The sequence below is a fragment of the Crocodylus siamensis genome, chromosome 3 (genome assembly GCF_052110815.1).
Source record: "Crocodylus siamensis isolate JL-2025a chromosome 3, ASM5211081v1, whole genome shotgun sequence".
Classification (NCBI taxonomy): Eukaryota; Metazoa; Chordata; order Crocodylia; family Crocodylidae; genus Crocodylus; species Crocodylus siamensis.
In genome coordinates, this window is record NC_143397.1 from 83,933,463 (window position 1) to 83,954,691 (window position 21,229).

General features: G+C 45.2%; 1 protein-coding gene across 4 annotated transcripts in view; it reads right to left on the reverse strand.

Moving 5' to 3' along the window:
* The window catches only part of NTRK2 (neurotrophic receptor tyrosine kinase 2), a 324,818-nt gene that overhangs the window by 283,353 nt on the left and 20,236 nt on the right, over positions 1-21,229 (reverse strand). For all 4 annotated transcript variants that reach the window (XR_016441261.1, XM_090038645.1, XM_090038644.1 and 1 more), the window contains exons 2-3: positions 3,148-3,222; positions 2,815-2,886 (exon numbers count right to left, since the gene is read on the reverse strand). Coding sequence is in view for 3 of the 4 variants with exons in the window: in XM_090038645.1 (XP_089894771.1) it covers positions 2,815-2,886; positions 3,148-3,222 (147 nt within the window). In the remaining variant the exon portion in view is untranslated. The remainder of the gene's footprint in view (positions 1-2,814; positions 2,887-3,147; positions 3,223-21,229) is intronic.

Here is a 21,229-nt window from a genome sequence, read left to right on the forward strand (position 1 = left end):
TTCTTAATTTTGTAAATATCTTTTTTTAAGTATGGTACCTACCCCAAGTTAGACACAATTAAATAATCAAGGTCTCACCAGCAGATTATGTAACTCCTGTGTCCTACATACAACACTTCTCTGTCTACCTCCCAGACTGCAAAGGCATACCTGTTATTGTTTGCAGCCTGGGCAGCCACAGGCTCCAGATGATGTTCAGGACCAAGGTAATGAAGGCAGGAGGCTCTAGGGTCCCAGCAGCTATGGGCTCTGGCTGCTCAGGTAGGAGGGAGGACCCAGGGAGTGGAGCCAGAGAAGGTCTAGGGTCCTAGCAGCTTTGAAGAAAAGTGTCCTCACAGGCAAGAAGTTAAGCCTCTCACCTGCCCCCATTCTATAGGCACTGTCATATGCCATTCTGAATAAAGATATAAAGCGCTGTACTTGGTAACTCTGGGGGGTACCTTCTTGCTTTCACCTCCTGGCTCCTTCACCCTCTCTAGCTGCCGGAGGTTATCGCTGCTGGGACCTTGTGGGGTGGGCAAAATACAGCCCATGGGCCAGATCTAGCCCACAGAGGAACTTTGTCTGGCCCACAGCAGGTCCCTCAGTCCTGCCTAGCCCAGGCACTGCCTGGCCCATGGTGCATTCTGCTGTCCCCAGGTGTGCAGCAGGGCTGAGGCAGCTTCGCAGCTGGACTGCATTTCTAGACATAACAAGCAGCAGCAGCTCCTTCCAGCTGCCACTGGCTCCAGCCCCATGGTACTGGTGGAGACCCATGTGCACAGTCTCGACCCCAGCCTGAACTGTGCCCACTCTGGACTTCCCCTGGCCACAAGAGACCAGCTCTGGACCAGCCAGAACCTGCACACACAGCCCCGACCCTGGCCTATCCCATGCCTTCTCCAGACCACACACCCATGCTAAGCAGCAGCTATGGCCGGGGCATAAGCCACTGCTAGGTAGAGGGGAAAAGCAGCCACCTCCCCCTCGCTACTACTGGGCCCTTCTTGTTGCAGCCACCTGGAGTCCATGCCCAGACTGCTGTGCAGCTCCTCTCAGCTGCTGTCGCCACCACCTCTAGGCCACCCAGTGCAACAGTAGTGGCAATGAAAAGGAACCACAGGGTAGCCCAGGCATGGACTCTGGGTGGCTGCAGCAAGAAGGCCCCAGCAGTGGCAAGAAGGAGGTGGCTGCTTCCCCTGCCTCCCCCAGCAAAACTTCTCCCTGGCCAGTGACCATTGCTGCTGCCACTGCTCAACATAGGCAGGAGGTCTGAAGCAGACACAGGTGGGCTGGGGTCGGGGCTATGTGTACAGGTTCCGGCTGGTCTGGAGCTGGTCTACTGTGGCCAGAGCAAGACCAGAGCAGGCACGGGGCGGGCCAGGGTCAGGGCTGGGGCTGTGCACTCAGCTGTCGTTGGGCACTGGTGGCAGTGGACCTGGGCTGTTGGGCGCTGACGGGAAGACCTGCAGGGTGCACTGGCTCTGGGCTGTTAAGGGGAGGGATGGGGGATGCTGACCAGCCCATAAAAGCTCCTCAACTGCCTATGTGGCCAATGGGCCCAAATAATTTCCCACACCACCTTAGAGCCTGTCTTCCCCCACTCTTCACACTCAGAGCTTTTATAGATGTTACAGTAGCAATGTAGCTGTATCCATTCCAGTTCCCCTTCCCTCTGTTCCAGTGCCCAGGGCTCCTGCCCCCCTCACCCACCTATAGTTATGCTGCTGAATATCTGCTCCTTTTGCAACAGCATCATCTTGTTAACTCATGTTGAGCTGAGACCACTATTAATTCTGGATATTTTCCAGCAGTATTACTACCTTGCCAGCTATTCCATATTTTATATTTGGATCTTTGACTTCTCCTTCCTAATTATAGTACTTTGCATTTGTCTTTATTCAATTTCATATTTTATCATTATTCATAAGAAACTAGAATTTAATGACTGTAGTCAGGAAAAGACAGCATAAACCCAGTTCTCCTTCTAGATGGTATTTCCATTACTTTCCAATTGGTCACAGATTGGGCATGCCTGTTTTATTAATGGCTAGGTATTGTAGCTACATTAAGCTTGTAAAGTCTGTGTCATATTTTTAGTGGTTGGTCTACATAAGGGATAATGCCCCACTACTGTTCTAGAAAACTGGACTTTTTTAAAATTACTATCAATTTCTTCCTCTTAGACTACATTCTCCTTAGAAAGCATCCTTCTGCCATAGTACTTAGGTGTGACTCCAAATTAGCAGTCACACAAAACACTCATTAAGGATCAGCAAGTTCCTGTTTGTCATTAGAGAGGTGCTTGAGTCTATTTGTTTGTGGCATAACATAAGCACATGGCTAGAATTAAGAAGTTGCTGAAGATGGATGGACTTTAACCTATGTTTGAATGACTTCCTAAATCAGGGTCCCTGTAAAGTGCTAAGTCCCTGTGCACCTCACCACTTTGCAGGACTGGATCCAAATCCTTAGTGTGAAAAGGATAAGTGACCTCTGCTTGGCATTTCTCAAACTGAGAAACACCTACTTTTGAGAGGGTTGTAGAACCAAACCAACAAAAAAAGGAAGCTAAGGTAGTCAATTTTCTAAGTAGCTTTCCACAAAAGACTCTGGACAATTCTGCTTTTGCCAATTCCAGAGTGGAAATGATCCACCCAAAAAAAAAAAAATTAACAACCAACCCTGCTAACCATTTGCACTAAATTAATTTCCACTTTCCCTTACACATCTTTCTCTGTGAAGCCTTTATCCCAAGAGAATGGGAAGAAAGGTAAGTGTAAGACCAAGCACTGGGGGGTTTGGAGATAGAAGACATGAAATGTTTTCACTCACATGTACTGCAGATTGATGTTTTTCAGAAATGCCTGACGAGAAACAAACTTTAAGCCTGAATCCACCACGGTTCTGTGAAAATGTATAAAATTAGTGTTAGTGTTGTTCAGTAACAATAGCACAAAACAGTAATGGCAAGAATAAGATTTGGAATGATTTAGACAAACTTAAATTGCAAGTTGCTTTAGGGCAACAAGCATCCTTTTTCAAACATGTGTGTACAGTGTATAACACAAAAATAGGCTCTGTTCCCAAACTGGTGCCTCTAGACACCATTGTATGAGAAATACTAAATATTAATGATAAATAAAAATAAATATATGAAATACTCACAGGTTTCTCAATCCAATGTAAAGTCCAACTTCATTGTCATTTATGCTTTCTAACTTCCGCTGGTTTGCAATGTAACTATAGAAGAAAACGAGACAGAAGAAGCAGGTTACAAAAGCTTCGCTATCTGTGCCTGTTACTTAGTATTTCAGCGTTCAACACTCAACTCTAGTTCTTCTGTTTACAAAGCTAAACAATTCAGGCTGGAATCCTATTACCTTTTGTGCACTTAAATGGCACTTACCCAACCACAGAAATGGCATTTCTGGCACACAGTTTATGATTCTATTGCCCGTGCAGTTTGGACACGTAAGTATATCCATGTATAGAAGGCACAGAAAGCAGGGTATGCACTGGCCAGGCAGCTATGAGGTTACATACACATGTACACTGGCATTAAGGAGAAGAGTCCTCCCATGTTTCAGCAGTAAAGCTGGAGAGTTTGCCCAGGAAGCAGGAGACTTAGCCTCTATGCCTCCCTCACCCAGAGTGGGTCAAAACTTGTATCTTGCTGACTTTCAATCTGACTGTTTTTAAGCCACACCACAAAATAGGTGCTATCCCAGGCCTTTTCCAGGGCTACTTTTGAAGCTGAGCCACTTCCCCTTGCCTTTAATAGTCACTAGATAAAATGGACTATGAATCCTCACTGAATGTTTCACTGGTATTCTATCTCCCCACTTTGAAGGCACAGTAGATATATACCTTTACAGACTAACTAAATAAGACAGAGAGAGAGAGAGAGAGCAAGAGTGAGTGTGCATTAGCTTTCATTGACCTAAGTTCCCTTCATCAGATCCTGTAAAAGGATAGCACAGAGTAGAGTATATACTGGTATATCTCCCCACTCTGCCAGTCTGTACTCAACCAAGACAATTAACCTTCTTTTACCTGCCAGTCTGATCTAGGGGAGGTGTGCAGGAAACCTGTGGGCAAAATCTCAGCATGACCCTGACTCTTCAGTGAGCTTTCAATCAGTGATTATCACTGATAAAAATGAAGAGGGGCAGGAGCCCAGGGAGATAGGAAAAAACAGGAACCATAAAAGACTCAGAATGAGAATAATTTACACAAATTTAGACCAGCTAAACATCAAGCCTTCAGAGCTATAAACACTACATAGACTTCTATACATCTCTAAACACCACATAATCAAACACATTTATAAACAAAATGTACATCAGAAATCCCAGTTCTAAACAGAAAAGCATTTTTCCATTCAACCAGCCCCTCCAACTATAAGAATCTGGAGCACACTGACAAGGCTTAATGTACTTTGGAAATATATTTTATTACATCTGAATCTCAGTCAATATAAATCAGTTTAACTCTACTGAAGTAAACTGATTTACACCAGCAAAGGATCTGGCTTTAAATGCACAAAAGTATCATCCACCAGTGTATCTGCATTATAGAAGTAAATACAAGGGATACTTTTTTCTGCTTGGGTATGTAAAATAGTGTCAGACATATTTCACCCCATCTTTCATGCCATTGTGCCTTTGGAGAAGAGCAAGATTTGTATTATCTTACTGCTAGTGTTCACTTCTCCAAAGGACACAAACTAGGGCCCCTGGCAACTAATACAGATAGGAGGAAAGGAGCTGCCACAATTGTATGTGAGTCTAGAAACAGACATTGCCAATGGAAGCTGATCTACTTCTTTAAGTGAAACACATTGCCTGTTGTCCCTCCCATTGATGCTGCAGGACAACAGGTGACGATCTCCCAGGGCTTGAGAGGCCTGGTCCTGTGCACCCTGGGAATTCCCATGCAGGTCCTGGGAGTGCCTGCTTCACTTCTACCACTTAGCAAGATGTGTCCCTGGGGACACACACTAGAGAGATCCCAGGGGAGCATTTTGGTAAGTGGGGAAACCCCAACTTTCCCCACCTAGAGGACATACCCTGGAAATACCAGGGCATGTCTCAATAAGCAGGGGAAACCAGACAGGCACTCCTGGGGCTTGAGAGGCCCAGTCCTGTGCAGGAATTCCCAAAGTACATAGGTTAGAGCCCTTCAAATTTCTGGAGCACCTGCCTAGGGTAGCAGGAGAGTATGAGCAGCTCCGAGTGCCAAAAAGTAAAAAGACCAGCCACCACTAAATAGCACAACTTGATAATCAGGGCCACAAATTTTGAGTATTTATGGCGTGACAAGGAGTTTGCTTGTCCTTTGTGCTGTCACAGGAAATTTTCTGGAGGCACAAAGGTAATGTCTGTTTCTACCCTGGAAACCTTAGGACAAATTCTGGCAGAACTAGTTAGAATTATTCTTAAAGCATCCACTGCAATGCACCATGTCGGTGCACTACATCCTTAATAAGGAGCATTATGGAAATGAAATAAATTGCACAGTGCTACAAAAAAGACAGTGGTAGCTTACCAAAAATAGGTCCTCTTGACCTTTTATCATTTGCTTGACACCACTTCGTTAAATTAAATTCTTATACCTGTTTCATAGCAGGAAGATATAGGTATAGAAACTGTGGCTTGCTTTCTTTGAGGGGAAGTATACAAAATATTCCTTTGCTTAATTTAAAGAAAGGCTTGAAATAAAACTCATTCTCTAACTGAAGACTATTTTTAATTTCTTCACAATTGCTCCACCTTGATGTTACTTATCATGAAACATTAATACTCCTAATGGCTCTGACTTTCAGTAAGTGATGTTGAGGAATGCAATGTGCTTGCTGGTGTTGTCTCCTTTTTTTCCTAATTGAACATTTTTATTATAACCTTTGAGAAAGCCAGTCATGAGTCAGAATGTCTAAGTCATATTAAGGGGTTGGAAGCTCCTACTTGCACACAACAGCAGAGAATAACAATCCTGAAGGCTGGTTTGTAATTAACCAATCAGATCACATATGCCAATTTATGCCTTTACAGTCAATGGTGGTGTCCCTAGATTGTTCCTATAACAAAAAGATTTTTCCAGACCTCTAATTTCCTCTTCTCACAGGCATAATGTGGCCTATTAATACTGACAAAGGCATTCAGAATCTCACATCTGGGCTAGAGACAGGAATTACACATAAACCAATATAAGTGATGGAAAACCAGTTCAAATCTGTAACACAACAGAAGTTCAGTGCACATAAACCACTTTAAAAATGGTCAAAACCAGTTTAAGATAAACTTGGCTGGATGTAGCATCAGACTTAGCTGATTTATGTTAAATCAGTTTATTAAACTTCTGTCCCAGATCTTCCCCAGCTTCAAGTTAACTCTCAGTCCCCCAGGATCCCAGGATGCTTTACATATGGCTGCATTTCTGGAAGCAAAAGTGAATGTCTGTTCACTTGTTTATCAGTTGAATCTAGACAACTTAGACTGATCTGTGAAGATTGAATTGATTTAGCCTCAGGCTTTTTGACTGTCTGTATTGTTACTGACTATCTATTTCAGTGGGGACCAACCTTTTCTGCAGGCATGCCAAAAATTAGCTCTGACCCCTACACAAGTGCCACTCCAAACCCATTCTCCTGTCCAATCTGCTAGTCTGCCTTCTCTTCCCCACCCTGTGCTCCCTGCTTTCTGCCCTTTCTACTGCCATGTTGCCTGTCCGCACCCAACCCCACATTTGCCTGTACCATTTGTGGCATTTGTGCTGCCAGTTGACTACCTCTGACCTATTTAAATCCCCATCACGCTGTTCTCTTCAACAACATTCAAAATGTTAATGTATAGACCATCTCATATGCTAATAACACTACTAACGTAACATTTTGGTATCATTTTTAAATCCTATATTCAAAAGAGTCATTCCTGTATCAAAGGTTTTCTCTTTGAACTGGAATGTACCAAGGTAAAAAGCCTTGGAACACATTTGTAGAAAAATCAATGGAATCATTTTAGTGTGGTGTGGAAATAAAAAGAATTTGCTTTTCATGCTTTAATACAAATTTGAACCTTTTCTGCCCGAACAGCTCCAAAAACACTTTATTCTAAAATTCCAAATTTGCCATGTCCATATACATTTCCTAAGTCTGAAAACCTTTGGTTAGATGAAGTATATTCCCTTAATTTATTTCATTTACTCTTATTTTTTTTTCAGAAAATCTAATTCAAGTTATGCCACTCTGTGGGCATGTCTACACACATCCCTAAGGCGTCATTGTTACTTCATCGTCTTTTAATACTTCCCTTTGGAAGTACTTTTGGAAGTGCTAAAGGATGGCCTATACTGCGCCATGCTGGTGGTGCAGTTATTTTTACCCCATAAGTCACCACAGAAATGCACTATAACAAGGGAGCGTGTCGCTATGGCAATGCAGCTGTGGTGTCAATGTTTGTATCTGCAGATGCTATGTCACTGTAGTGTGTTGCTTTGGCAACATAGTGTTATGTGTAGATGCACCCAGTTTGGAGCTCTAAGGATACTGTCAAACACAAACAGCGTACTAATATTAACTACTTAAGGTGTATTTCAGTAGTTCTATTTATGGAAAACATTTTCTAACACTCAAAAATATCAGTTGTGTATACAGCCTTAGTTCATACTGGTGAGGAAAAGCTTTCTTTGGAAAACAGCAGTGAAGTGTTTCTCAGATTTGCGTGACTGTTTACGCCAATGTTAATTTTTGTCTCCATATCTCTGGGGAGAACAGCAGAACAGTTACTTGCACAGTTACCAGATAAACCTCACCATAGAGTGGCAGGTGAATTATGTTCCTAGTTTCTGACAAAAGAGCACATTAGCACTAAAACTATATGAAATATTCACAATTAAAAACACGCACATCTCCACAGTGTTGTATTTTGCTACACACTCAAAAGCTAAGCTAGGTTCATCAGAGAGTTGTAAATCTTTTCAGCACCTCTGGGCTGATTAATGATTGTGCATCAAAATCTTGCAAAATCTGCAGACTTCACACAATGCCAGATGAAACTTGGCAGTTCCAAATGAGCTTCTTTTGGAGTGTCATTCATACCAAATGCAAAGCAAAACTCAGAAGGTGAGAGTAAAATATCTGCCTGGACACCGCATATCAAAACTGCCAACTTTCAAACAGATCTATGCCCCCTGCACTCAAGGACTTGAAAATGTTCCAATACCATGACAATGGGCACTTTATAAATATCTAAATGGACGGAGAGCAGGTCTTCTACAAATATACAATACAATGTATTTCAATAAATGTTTTCAACTGACAGCTGTCACTCATCATCGGAACCAGAATTCACCTCATCAACCACTTTAGCTGCCAAGAAAAAAAGTACCCTGTCCCACCAGAATATTTTATCACCCAAAAGTGAGAGGCATGCTAAGCTCCTACAGAACCACATTGCTTTATACATTGCTTTAACTAACCCATTTCATGCAGAGGTGATCAGATCTTATATAATGGGGCATGAACGCCTCATGCCTCCTGAGGCTGGGGGGGCACAGCAACTACCTGCAGGCAGCGGCAACAGTGGCAACGGCAGGGTTGTGGCAGTGGTAAGTGGGGACTGCCCGCAGGCAGCCATGCTCATGTCGGCAGCAAAGACGGGCTAAGCAGGGACTGCCCACAGGTACCTGCAGCAGTATCGGCAGCCAAGGGGGTGGTGAGCACTGACTGGTGGTCAGTGACGACCCACAGACACTGCCAGTGGTGTTGGCAGCAAGGGGAGGTGGGATGGCAAGGTGCCAGAGGTGCCCAGTCTCACGGTGTGCACCACCAATTTCAGCGGGTGCACATGCACATGTGTGCACCCCCTACGTGTCACCAGTGTAATGGAGGAACAGTATAAGAAACTATTGAGCGAGCCAAAATTGTTTTCTAGGCACTCTTTGCATACATATCCCTGAATGTCAGAATATTATACCTTCTGAAAATTAACATGTTGTTAATATCTCTGCAAACCATCTGCAAGAAGTGATAATAGCTTAAAAGCAGCAGTCAACAAATTCTGCCGTAATATAAATATTGGCCAAAATGTTCAAATATGCTCTGTTGTACTTAGACATTTACCTTTAGGGCTGCTGTGCATGCCTGGAATGGGACTCTGCCTCTCCTTGTGGCTTTGAGGAAAATTGCTATATTCTATAAACCAGAGGCGGGCAATTATTTTGGCTGGAGGGCCACTTAATGAGGTTTGGTGAGCTGTCGAGGGCCACATGGGTAGCCCCGCCCCTTGACAGTTGTTCTGCCCCCTGGTTGCCATCTTGGGATCGGAAGTTCCCCCCCAACCTCTGATCTTTGCCACCAGAAGTCCCTCTTCTTGCCCCCAGAAGTACTCCTTTTGGGAAGAGGGGTTTGTCATTTTGGAACCAGAGAAAAACCAAATCATATACTAAAAAGCAAAAGTCTGTTATATTTTATTTCAAAAAATGTTTTTGTCCTTATTTACATGTGTTTTAATACTATATACACAGAGGCAAGCACAAAATGGTCCAAAATAAAGTCTTACTCTTGTATATTGTGTATGGGGTGAGACTGGGGGGCTGGATGTGTGTGCTCGGTTGAGGGGAGGTATACGTGTACTGCATGGGTGTGTGAGCAGGGTGTGGGTGAGCATGATGTTTGTGGGGGGTATGATTGTATGCGGGGGAGGGTGTGTGGCTATAGTGCGGTGTGTGTGGGACACATGCACACACATACACATGCACACACATATGTGCACCTTGGGGTGACAGCCCTCCCCATGTGCAGCGCAGAACAGACAGGCCCACACAGCCATAGGGCTGTGGCTGCTGCTGGCAGTGGCTTGTAGCTCCTGCAGCCCTGGTTACTGAAGCCTCCGTTCTGCCTCCCCCGGTGACTGGGGAAACCTGGGCCCAGGCCTGCCACGGTCCCCCTCCCCCCTACACCCTCACTATGGAAGCCAATGAGCCCCCGTGGCAGCAGCAGCAGGGCCCAGGCTGGAGGGTGCAAAATACATGAGCTTCTGGGGCTGCTGCCTCCAAGCCCCAGGATTAGCATTGTTTCACTGTACAGGGGAGAAGGGATGCTTGTAAAAGAGCTGATCTAAAGGAGGCCACACGTGTGCGAGCAAGCCAGCGGGTACACCTCCAACCCCACAACAGCCTGAGGCCTGCACACTCTGTGGCAGTTCCCTGCCATTGCCTACACTGCTCAGCCCCAGCCTTGCCCACACCAACTTCAGACTCACCCCAGCCAGTGTAAGCACATCAGCCAGAACCCACATACACAGCCCCAACTGCAGCCCACCCATGCCTCCTCTGCACTGCCTGCCCATGCTAAGCAGCGGCAGAAGCTGCTGCTGAGAGCAGGGGAAAAGCAGCCCTTTCACCTCAACGTTGCCAGGCAATTCTTGCTTCAGCTGCCCAGAGCCTGCACAACCCTGAAGCTCCTCTCTGCTGCCAGCACTGCCGTGTCTGGTCCTCCATGCAGGGCAGCGGCAGCAGTGTAGAGGCACCACAGGGTAGCCTGAGCGTGGGCTGCAGGCAGCTGCAACAAGAACTGCCCGGCAGCAGTGAGGAAGAGAAGCCACTTTTCCCCCAACACTTTCACCTTGCCGCTGCCACTGCTTAGCATGGGCAGATGGTACGGAGCAGATGAGGGGTGGGCCAGCAGCAGCCAGAGGGAGCCACCAGGCATCTGGGCTGCAGTCCAGAAAGGCAGTTCAGCTAGAAAGGCAGTCCAACTGTGGAGTCATCCAAGCCCCACTGCATGCCCAGGGTGGCAGGATGCACCACAGGCTGGACAACACTCGGGCCAGATGGCACTGAGAGACCCATGGGCTGGATGCAGATCTGCGGGCCATATTTTGCCCACCCCGATATATATTATTACAAATGAAATAATGGTTGAAGCTAGGACCCTGGACTGGCACTTTTATTTAGAAAGAGGGTGTCAAAAGATACTGTCCATGGCCAGATCCAGCCTGCAAGGTGTCTGGAAGAGCCAGGAATTCAGCACTGGGCCTGCTGCTGAAATCCAGGTTACAGAGCATAAAGATTGTTCCAGCGGTGGGACAAGTGACAGCTGTGTTAATCCCTGCAGCTCTGTGATGCCACTTGCCCCCTTAATAACGTGGGTCTGAATCTGGCCCACACAGAGCTTCACAGCTCAGTTCCAGCCAACAAGGAACCCTGTGGTCCAGATCTGGCCCAGGAGGAACCGAGGGAAGAACATTCACCATTACAGCATGATGGGTGGTGGTACACTGGCTAACACAGCATCTGAATGGGATCTGGGGGTCACAGCTGACCAGAATATGAACATGAGCCAACAGTGTGATGAGGTTGCCAGAAGGGCAAATAGGACTGTGATGTACATCAGCTGATGTGTTGCCAGTAGATCCAGGGAGGTGCTTCTCCCTCTCTATTTGGCATTGGTGAGGCCACAGCTGGAGTACTATTTCCAGTTCTGGGCACAACACTTCAGAAAGGATGTGGATAAGTTCGAGAGGGTACAAAGAAGGACCACCTGTATGTTTAGGGCCCTGAAGGATAGACCCTATGAGGAGAGACTCCAGGAACTGGGCCCGTTCAGTCTGAGTAAAAGAAGACTGAGAGGTGACTTGACAGCTGCCTACAAGTACGTTAGGGGTGAGCATCAAGATCTAGTGGACCAACTCTTCAGGAAGTCACCTCAAGGGAGGACAAGAACCAATGGGTACAAGCTAATAGAGGGAAAATTTAGGCTGGACATAAGAGAAAACTTTTTTCCCATAAGGGTTACCAGAATCTGGAACACACTCCTAGCAGAGGTGGTGCAGTCACCATCCTTGCAGGTGTTCAACACAAGGCTAGATAAGCACCTTGTTGAGCTCATCTGAGCCCAATAACTTCCTGCCCATGGCAGGGGACCAGGCTTGATGATCTTGCAGTTTGCTTCTGGTCCTTCGATTCTATAATACCCGATTTAGAGCATGGTTATGAACAATTTATAACAGGGTAAAGCCCTACTCCTGTTTCATGCATGTCAGCTCACTTACTTTTGGCAAGAGGAAAATAGCCATGGCAAATTGCCCTTTTCCACTGAGATTTAAATTATTATGGATCAACCTTCACTTGCCCTAGGGAAAGAGCATGCATACAGGCAATTAACCTGGAGTAGGTAACACACAGTAACACATGGTACTTTTTTGCATGGCTAATTATTTGTTTCAACGTCAGTGGGTGCACCTACAAGAGATGCTTAATGCACAGTAGACTAATTCTACTGCTCATTAGCACATCACAGCAAAAGCTGTGCTAATATGAAGTAGAATTAGTCTACTGAGCATTAAGCATCACAAAAAGACTGCACCTTTCCTACTGTGAATTTAGTTAGTACCTCACATTAGAGATCCTAAACTTAATACACAGTAGCAACGGTGCATTAATACATGAGTGGACATGCCCAGCATGACATGTACACATCTAAAAACACACTGGGATTTAAACTGCCAGTACTGTGTATGCATAACCCTTACAGCTCAGGACAGAAGTTATACATAAATTGGTTTAAGTCATCAGAAAGCAGTTTAAACCAGTAACATAAGTTCAGTGCACATAAACCAGTTTCAAAATGGCTGAAACTGGTTTAAGATAAACCTAGTTGAATGTAGTATCAGACTTAACTGATTTGGGTCAAACCAGTTTATGCAGATTCTGTCCCACACCTCTTCCTGGTTTAAGTTAAACCAGAGTCCCCCAGCATCCCAGCATGCCCTGCAGTCCAGGGTGGGGCTGTGCTGTCTGCTCCAGACAGCAGGGCTCGCCCCCACCCCTCTGCTTTCTAGCCGAAGCAGGGGTAGAGACATGGCCAGACATGGGCCTGGCATGCTTATTGCCCACCCCCATTCCCCAAGGAGACTGGGGTCTGCCTAACCCCAGAGGGGTCTGTCCAACCCCCCACGGGGAGACAGGGATATAGCAGCCCCTGTCAGGCATTCACCCCCTTGCTGCTCAAGTGGCAGCAGGGGGGGCATGGTCAGTGACCTCCACAGCCTGAAGCAAATGGGGAGAGGGAGGGAGATTTAATCTTACCCTCTGTCCCCTATTCCACTGGCAGCTGGGGTCTGCCTGGCCCGGGCAGAGCAGCCCCTGTCAGGCACTCCCCACCTCCCCACTCCAGCAGCAGTGGCGGCAGCATGGCCAGAGCTGGCTGGCATGGCCCCACCATCCACCTGCCTCACCTGCAGCTGCAGGACTGACCCAGGCTGGCCTGTGTGTGCTGCTTAGGACAGACACAGAGGGCCAGCCTAGGCTGGACCACAGCAGCCAAGCCCTTCCCAGCTGGCTATGGCTTGGGCTGGGGCTATGGGAGCTACATGGCCAGACTGTTCCTGGCTTCCACTGCCCAGGCCAGGCAGAGCTGTTATAGAGCCCTAGACAGCTGGGAAGGGCTCCATGACAGCCCCACCTGTCCTGGGCACAGAGAGCTGGAAGCAATCTGGCCACAGAGCTGCCATGGCCCAGCCCCAGTTGGCCTCTCTGGGTCTGCCTTCAGTAGCACCCACAGAGGCTTGGTTGAGCCCTCCAGCCCTAGCTGCAGCCACAGATGCAGCCCCAGTCCCAAGTGAATAGCAGGACCATGCCAGCCAGCTCTGGCCCAGCTCCTTGCCTCACAAGCAGGAGCAGGAGGGAAAAGCCAAGCAGACCCCCAGCTGGGGTCCCCATACCCAGAGACAGGAGAGTTCAATCCCCACCCTTGCCCCACTTCACCTGAAGTGCTGTACCACCTAGTGTCTGGCCTCAGAGACAAGCCTGGCAAGGGCTGCTTCCCCCTTCCCCCTGCAGAAACACCCCTGCTGGGCTTCCTACAGGCCAGTGGGGGTGTTAAGCCCCCCCCATCATACTTAGCCCCTGTTGGGGTCTGGTCATGCCCCCTAGGGGCTGTTGAGGAAGGGAAGGGAAGGAAAGGCTACTCTAGTACCCCCAGCTTCTAGCCTGATAATCAGGCTCTGGCTTTTTGAATGTCTGAACCTAGCCCAGAAGTGCAAAAATTGTGTGTCAGCAATCCTTCCCCTTTTTTCCTGCAAAGTCAGGGGACCAGCCTAAAAATCATTCAAAAATTTTTTTTGTAAACACATTCTTTAGTTTGTTTTCTTTAAATCAGTCCCAAGGGGTTACATCAATTACAGGATTAGTACCTCAACACTCGGGTGAACGGTGGGTAAAAGCACTCTACTGAAGGAGTTCTCAGAATTGTACTTAGAACAGTACTAACATATATTGATTCTCCCTATTGCCTGAAGAAGGGTGTTTGTATCTGAAAGCTGGTCTAATAAAAGATATCACATCTACTCAAATAACTTTGTCTGCTATATTGTAACAACTTTTAATCCCAACTGGTTTGGGCTAAATACAAAGTAGTGACCTACAGATGAAAGGTACTACAGTGCATTAATAAGTAAGCTTGGAGGCACCCAGGTGCAATAAGTAAGGGCTGATGTTATCATTTCAACATTGAAACTTGCTTGTTTGGAAAAGTATTCAATAAATCAAATATTGGAATTTATCCCAACAGCACAATCTCTGGACACACATACAAAACACCTGCATATTACTCTAAGTTGCAAACAAACTCTAAGTAATTACACTTCATTATTAAAATGACAGTTCCAATTATATAGACGATAAAAAATTCAGCAGTAATGCAAATATCAGCACAACATCCTGATTTTTACCTCTATTCACATTTTGCAGTACAAGAATCACTCCAGAAATGCCACTGATACCAAATGCAAAGCAAAACTCACAAACTGTGAGTAAAAAATATCTGCCTGGACACTGCATATCAAAACTTGCACATTTCAAACAGATCTATACCCCCTGCACTCAAAGGTTTGGAAAATGCTCCAATACCACGATAGTGGGCATTATATAAATATCCTTATCTTCTACAAATATACAAGCTTGATCCTCCTCCAATGTATTTAAAGATCTTCCAAAGCGTGTTCACTAACCCTTATGTTTAAGGCTTAAATCCACAACCTTCAGATCCACAGCACTCACCTTTTCCACTTCAGCTCAGGGGGGCGTGCTCACTGGCTTGCTCATGCACACATGGTCTCCTCTCAACCAGCTCTTTTGCCAGCATCACTTCTCCCCCAACACAGCAAAGTGACACTAATCCCAGGGCTTGGAAGCAGCAGCCCCAGGAGCTTGCGTATACCACACCCTGCAACCCAGGCCCTGCAGCCACCACTGCCACCACAGGGTACACTGGCTTCCATTGCAATGATTGGGAGGAGAAGGAAGTGTGGCAGACCTGGGCCCAGGCATCCCCAGTCACTAAAAGAAGGCGTAGCAGAGGCTCCAGTAACCAGAGCCATGGGTGCTACAAGCCCCCACCAGCAGCAGCCACAGCCCTAGGGCTGAGTGTGCCCGTCTGCTTTGCACTGCACTTAGGGAGGGCTGTCACCCCAGGGCACACACACATGCACATGTGCGTGTCCCACATACACCCCACCATACCAACACAGGCTCCACCACAAACTCTACAACTGTACCCTCCCCCATACATAATCATACCCCCCACAAACACCATGCCCTACTCACACAACCACATCCCCCTACAGCACACACACATGCCCCCCACACACATCCAGCCCTGGAACAACACCCCACACACAATATACAAGTAAGACTTTATTTTGAGCTATATTACGATCACTTCTGTATAAACTATGCAAACACATGTAAATAAGAACCATAATATTTTTTAAATAAAATATGTTATAATAATTTTATGATTTTTAGTATACAATTTGTTTTTTTTCTGGTTCCAAAATGACCCAGTTCCCAAAAGGAATACTTCTGGGGGCAAGAGGAAGGACTTCCAGTGGCAAAGGTTGGGGCGGTACTTCCGATCCCAAGATGGCAACCAGGGCTGGGGCAACTCACATGGCCCTCAACAGCTCACCAAACCTCATTAAGCAGCCCTTCAGCCAAAATAATTGCCGTCCCTGCTCTAAAGGTATAACTACGCCACACTCTGCAGTGCCATAAAGAGATCCTGGAGCTATCCAACATGCCAGACATCCTAAAATGTGCGATTTACTAGTTTGGCTATCTCTATACTTCTCTGTGTTGTCCCATGTAGACATCCCCTAAATGCGGTATAGCTGCTTTAGAGCAGGGGTCAGCAACCTATGGCCCACAGAGCCAGGGCATTTTGGCAGCATTCCAGCGATAAAGCGCTTTGCCTGTACTGCAGCCAGGTGTTGAGGGCTTTGCCTGTGCTGTGGGCAGAAGGTGGAGAGATGCACCAGAAGCAGCATATAGGCTACATCCTAGTGCTAGCCTGCCTTAGACCTGATCTGGATCATTCTGGTCCATGTGAAAAAGTTGCTGACCATTGCTATAGAGGGCCAGAGTTGATTACAAAAGCACCTAATTCAACATACTCTGAAAGGGTGTGTAACAAAGAGGAAGAAACTGGTGTTGGCTAGAGTGTTAGGTTCCATCCCCAGCTCTGCTTGAAGGTCATGACCCTGTGCAAACTCTCAGTCATCTCCTATACAAAACTGGTGAATTGGTAGTTACCCCCCACCAGCATCTGAAACTTTGGCAAAGAATGAGGTCTGTTAGAGGCATTGAAGTATTAAAAGCAGATGCTAGAACTCTTGATGAGTTGTGGGAGAACTGGCAGCTTCCAGAGGATACAGCCGAAGAATTTGCCCCTTACCCCCATCAATATTATTCTGAGTTCACAGCCTGATGAACTCATTTCCAGGACTTGGCTCCATATTGTTAAACTCCGCAGTCTCAATTATAGTCTCAGAAACACGTGGGAAACTGACAGCAGAATCTGACCCCAGATTTACTCTCTTCAATGCTTTTGGCGAGAGTACAGTCTTAAGCTGTTAATGGTTATCTGTAAATGAGCTTAAGCAATTTAACTTTTTTTTTAAAAAAATCCATTAAAAACTTTGTTTCCTGATCATTAACCTGCACTCAGGACTAACTAAGAGAAATATGGGGCAGTGGGACAAAGATGGAAGAGGAGATTCAAATTAATAAAATTAAATAGGGTTTTCAAATAGCATCATCTGACCAAGGAAAGCTAAATGGAAAGAAAGGTCATTGCGGCTCATACAGTGGACTGGGACTCAGGAAATCTGGCTTCAGTTTTTGGCTCTGCCATAGGCTCCCTTGGTGGCTTGGAATAAGTTCCTTACATCTCAATCCTACTGGCACTCATGTGCACAATTCCCATGTAATACGCAAGTAATCCCATTGATTCTAGTGGGAATACTCCCATATGTAATACAGGACCATTACTCTTTCTCTATAGTTGCACCTAGAAAATGGGGTTAATGATACTACTTTCCTTTACAGGGGGATCATATAAGTATAAAGTTTCATGTTACAGCAGGAACAGAATGACCACTGAGATAGAAACCCAAGCCTGCAGCCCATTCTGTGGATGAACTCTGAAGTTTGCACTGTCCTCCTGACAACAGAAATTTACCTGCATAATATCAGATGCAGGAACTAGGCCCTGATAATGCAGGGGCAAATGCCAGTTTGTCAAAATGTTTTATTTTGCCCTACTATTACACCATGAGACTAGGGCTGATAAAGCAATATTATGCACTTCATCAGGTTAACAATATGTATTCAGTTACTCTTTCCTTTGGATTCTCCACAGCATTTTTTATTTCTACACAGCGGAACACACAAACAACTCACCACAAAGTAAAGGAAGGTGTGACTTAACTAGATGCTAGTTATGTTATACCCATGTGCCCACACTTAAATGAGCACCAACCACTGAATGTACACACAATACTAACCACAAAATAGCTGGTGTTTAGTCAAGCCCCATCTTGTTTTCGGTCCAGTACTTTTCAACATCTTTATTAACGGTTTGGATGTGGGGGTGAAGAGCTCACTGGCCAAGTTTGCTGATGACACCAAGTTATGGGAAGTGTGGTCATGCTTAAAGATAGGCTACAGTTACAGGCAGACCTAGACAAGGTAGCAAGCTGGGTGGATTGGAACCTGATGAAATTCAACATTGAGAAATGTATGTATGAGCCAGCAGTGCAATGCTGTAGCCAACAGGGCAAATAATACTCTGGTACACATCAATCAATGCATCTCCAGCAAAACCAAGTAGGTGATTCCTCTCTACTCAGCATTGATGAGACTGCAGCTGGAGTACTGCATCCAGTTCTGGGCACCACAGTTTAACAAGGACATGGACAAGCTTGAGAGAGTCCAAAGAAGTGCTACCCATATGATCAGAGTTTTAAAAGGCAAGCCATATGAGGAAAGGATGAGGGACCTGGGACTCTTCAGCCTGAAGAACAGAAGGATGAGAGGGGACCTGGCAGCAGTTTACCACTATACTAGGGGAATAAGTCAAGGGCTAAGTGAGCAACTGTTCACCAAGACACACTAGGAGAAAACCAGGAGTAATAGCCACAAACTCCTGGAAGACTGATTCAGGTTCAACATTAAGAAAAACTTCTTTACAGCCCAGTTGTCCAGACTGTGGAATAAGCTCCCTCCAGATGTAATGTAATCTCCTACCCTGGAAATCTTCAAGAGGAGACTGGACAGTCACTTTGCTGGTGTCACCTGACCCCCAGTTATATTTCCTGCTTGGTGCAGGGGGCTGAACCCAATGATCTTCTGAGGTACTTTCTGGCCTTACAATCTATGAATCTATTAATCTTTACCTTGCTGTATATTGTTTGTGTGCCCATGCCCTTAAGGACTTTAAAGTCCAAAGCATCATCCCTCAGTACCATGCATGTTGTCATATTTAAATTAAATCAAAGAAATAAATAAATGGATTTCAAAATATTTTACTGTGCATCATCACACATGCTGTCATAATTATTTCTAAATCAAAAAATAAATAGTAGAATTATAATAAGGAATATGTGGTTTTAAAACATTTATAATCTCATTTTAGATATGGTAACAAAACTGAAGCAGAGCACTGGAAAATACATAATTATATACCTGAATTACCAACCCCTGTTCAGGGACAAGGTTACCTGACCTTGAACAGTTTTGTTCTCTTTTCTTTGTAACTGCTTATGAAATTTTGGAATTGGCCAGGACAGGGTTGTTTGACCTTGTAAGGCAAGGGGGTTTCCATCTGTCTAAATCTGGGAGGAAAAAAAGAAACACAAACCCAGGGAGATATTTGAAGCAGGATTTCTAAAAAAAAAAATTCTGCTAAGTGAGGCTGTTGCAGGACAAATAATTTAACAAAAAGCACTCAGGTAAGGAGTTCGAATGTTAATATAGTTCTGATTTTAGAAGCTTAGGCAGTGGATTGTGGGTAGCCACTTACAGACTGAAAAGAATCAACTAATCTGTTTGTACTTTACAGAACCCTTTCCCTCCCTCTCTGCATTGCCCAAAGCTAAAGCTGAGCCTCAATAACTCTCCAGAAACAGAACCCTAAATAAGAACCCAGTGCCTAAATTGTAATGTAAACCTTGACAGTTTTGCCACAGCACCCTTGGAATCTATTACTATCTGCTTACAAAGATCATCACTTTTCACACAAGTCTGTCACATCCTTGGGGATCCACAAACTACATCTAAGGAGTCCACCAAAACATTACTATGCTCAGTATGTGAATACCTGCACTTATGAGTCAAAGGGGTCCACATCTCCACTTAAATTTTGTAAGGGTACGCAAATGAAAAAAAGTTGAAAACCACTGCTCTAGACCAGTGTTTTTCAACCCATGGTTTGTAACCCAAAAGTAGGTTGCAAGAATATATGAAAGGGTCATGAACAAACTTTAAAAATTGATTCTCCTTTAAAGGAGAAAAACCTGGGAGACCGTGGCTTTTCACTTACAGACTGACAGAGCTCTGAGGGGCTGCTTGGAGCCCTCCATACCCATACACACACACACCCATGCCCCACACACACTCCCTGACACTGGGGGCTCAGGCCTGGGGGTGGAGGGCAGCAGGTCGGGACTGGTCATTAATATTTACAAATGGATCCTGGTACAAAAGAGGTTGAGAACCACTGCTTTAAACCAGCGATTCTCAACCAGGGTGAAACCTCACCACAAGGTGCCTTGAGATCCTTTCAAGGGTGCAACAAAATATTAGTACTGTTAGGTGAGCAAACATGATTCACAAAATAAACCCAGAGACTTCAAACAGGAATCCATAATGTTAAAATCATCCTGACCTGCTGCGGTCTTGAGTTCTTTGGAACAAAAGAATTGCTCTATTATTTTTTTGTGCACAAAAACATGTGAAAACTAACAGTTGCCATTTTCCAAGGAGTGCCATGAGTCTATCAAGGGGTGAAACATCAAGGTTGAAAACCACCGCTATAGACAGAGAACAGATATGCAAGGCAGTTATAGACAGAGAACAGATATGCAAGGCAGAGAACAGATATGCAAGGTAACTCTCGTAATTCAGTACGCTGCTAGAAAAAAGGACCTTGTAATGGAGGGGCCAAAGTTTTGTGGGTAATATCTTGTACTGGACCACATAAATTCTTGCCTCTCACATTTTCTTGGATCATCAAAGGTACAATATTCCTTCAACACTACCTTGTAATAGAGACACCTAAACGTATAGACTCATAGAGAAGTAGGGTTGGAAGGTCCTCCATAGGTCGTCTAGTCCAAGCCCCTGCCTGAAGCAGGACCATCCCTATCCAAACTATCCTGTGCAAATCCACTGCCTAATCTATTTGCAAAACTACACAGTCAACCATGTGTAAAGAAACATTTCTGCCACGTCTCCTTGTTCTTCTGCTGTTTTATGCTTTTTCACATATTGTATGACAAACACATAATAAAAAGGTTTTTAAAGTAAAAAAGTAATGGAAATAGTTTTAAGTACCCTTTGAGGGACCAGGGCATGCTGCAGAAACTCTGTCAATAAATACAACAGTCAAAATGGATGAAAATATCCTTGAGGAACAAAACTCTTTCAAAATAAACCCTGTATAAAGAACTGAAATAATACACAGAAGCAGGGAACAAATTTCCTCTTGTTGCCTAGATGCCACTTGTGTCCATCCATTGCACTGAGCTCCTCTGATTACCCTTACCAGTATGTAGCAGGTGACAAGAAACACACCCAGGGGTATATAGACAGCATGCAGGAAGTTTGGCATCTCTGGACTTCCTGAAGCATTTACCTTTTCAGATCAAATCTTCCTTGTGAACATCCTACCAAAAACAATATTACATTA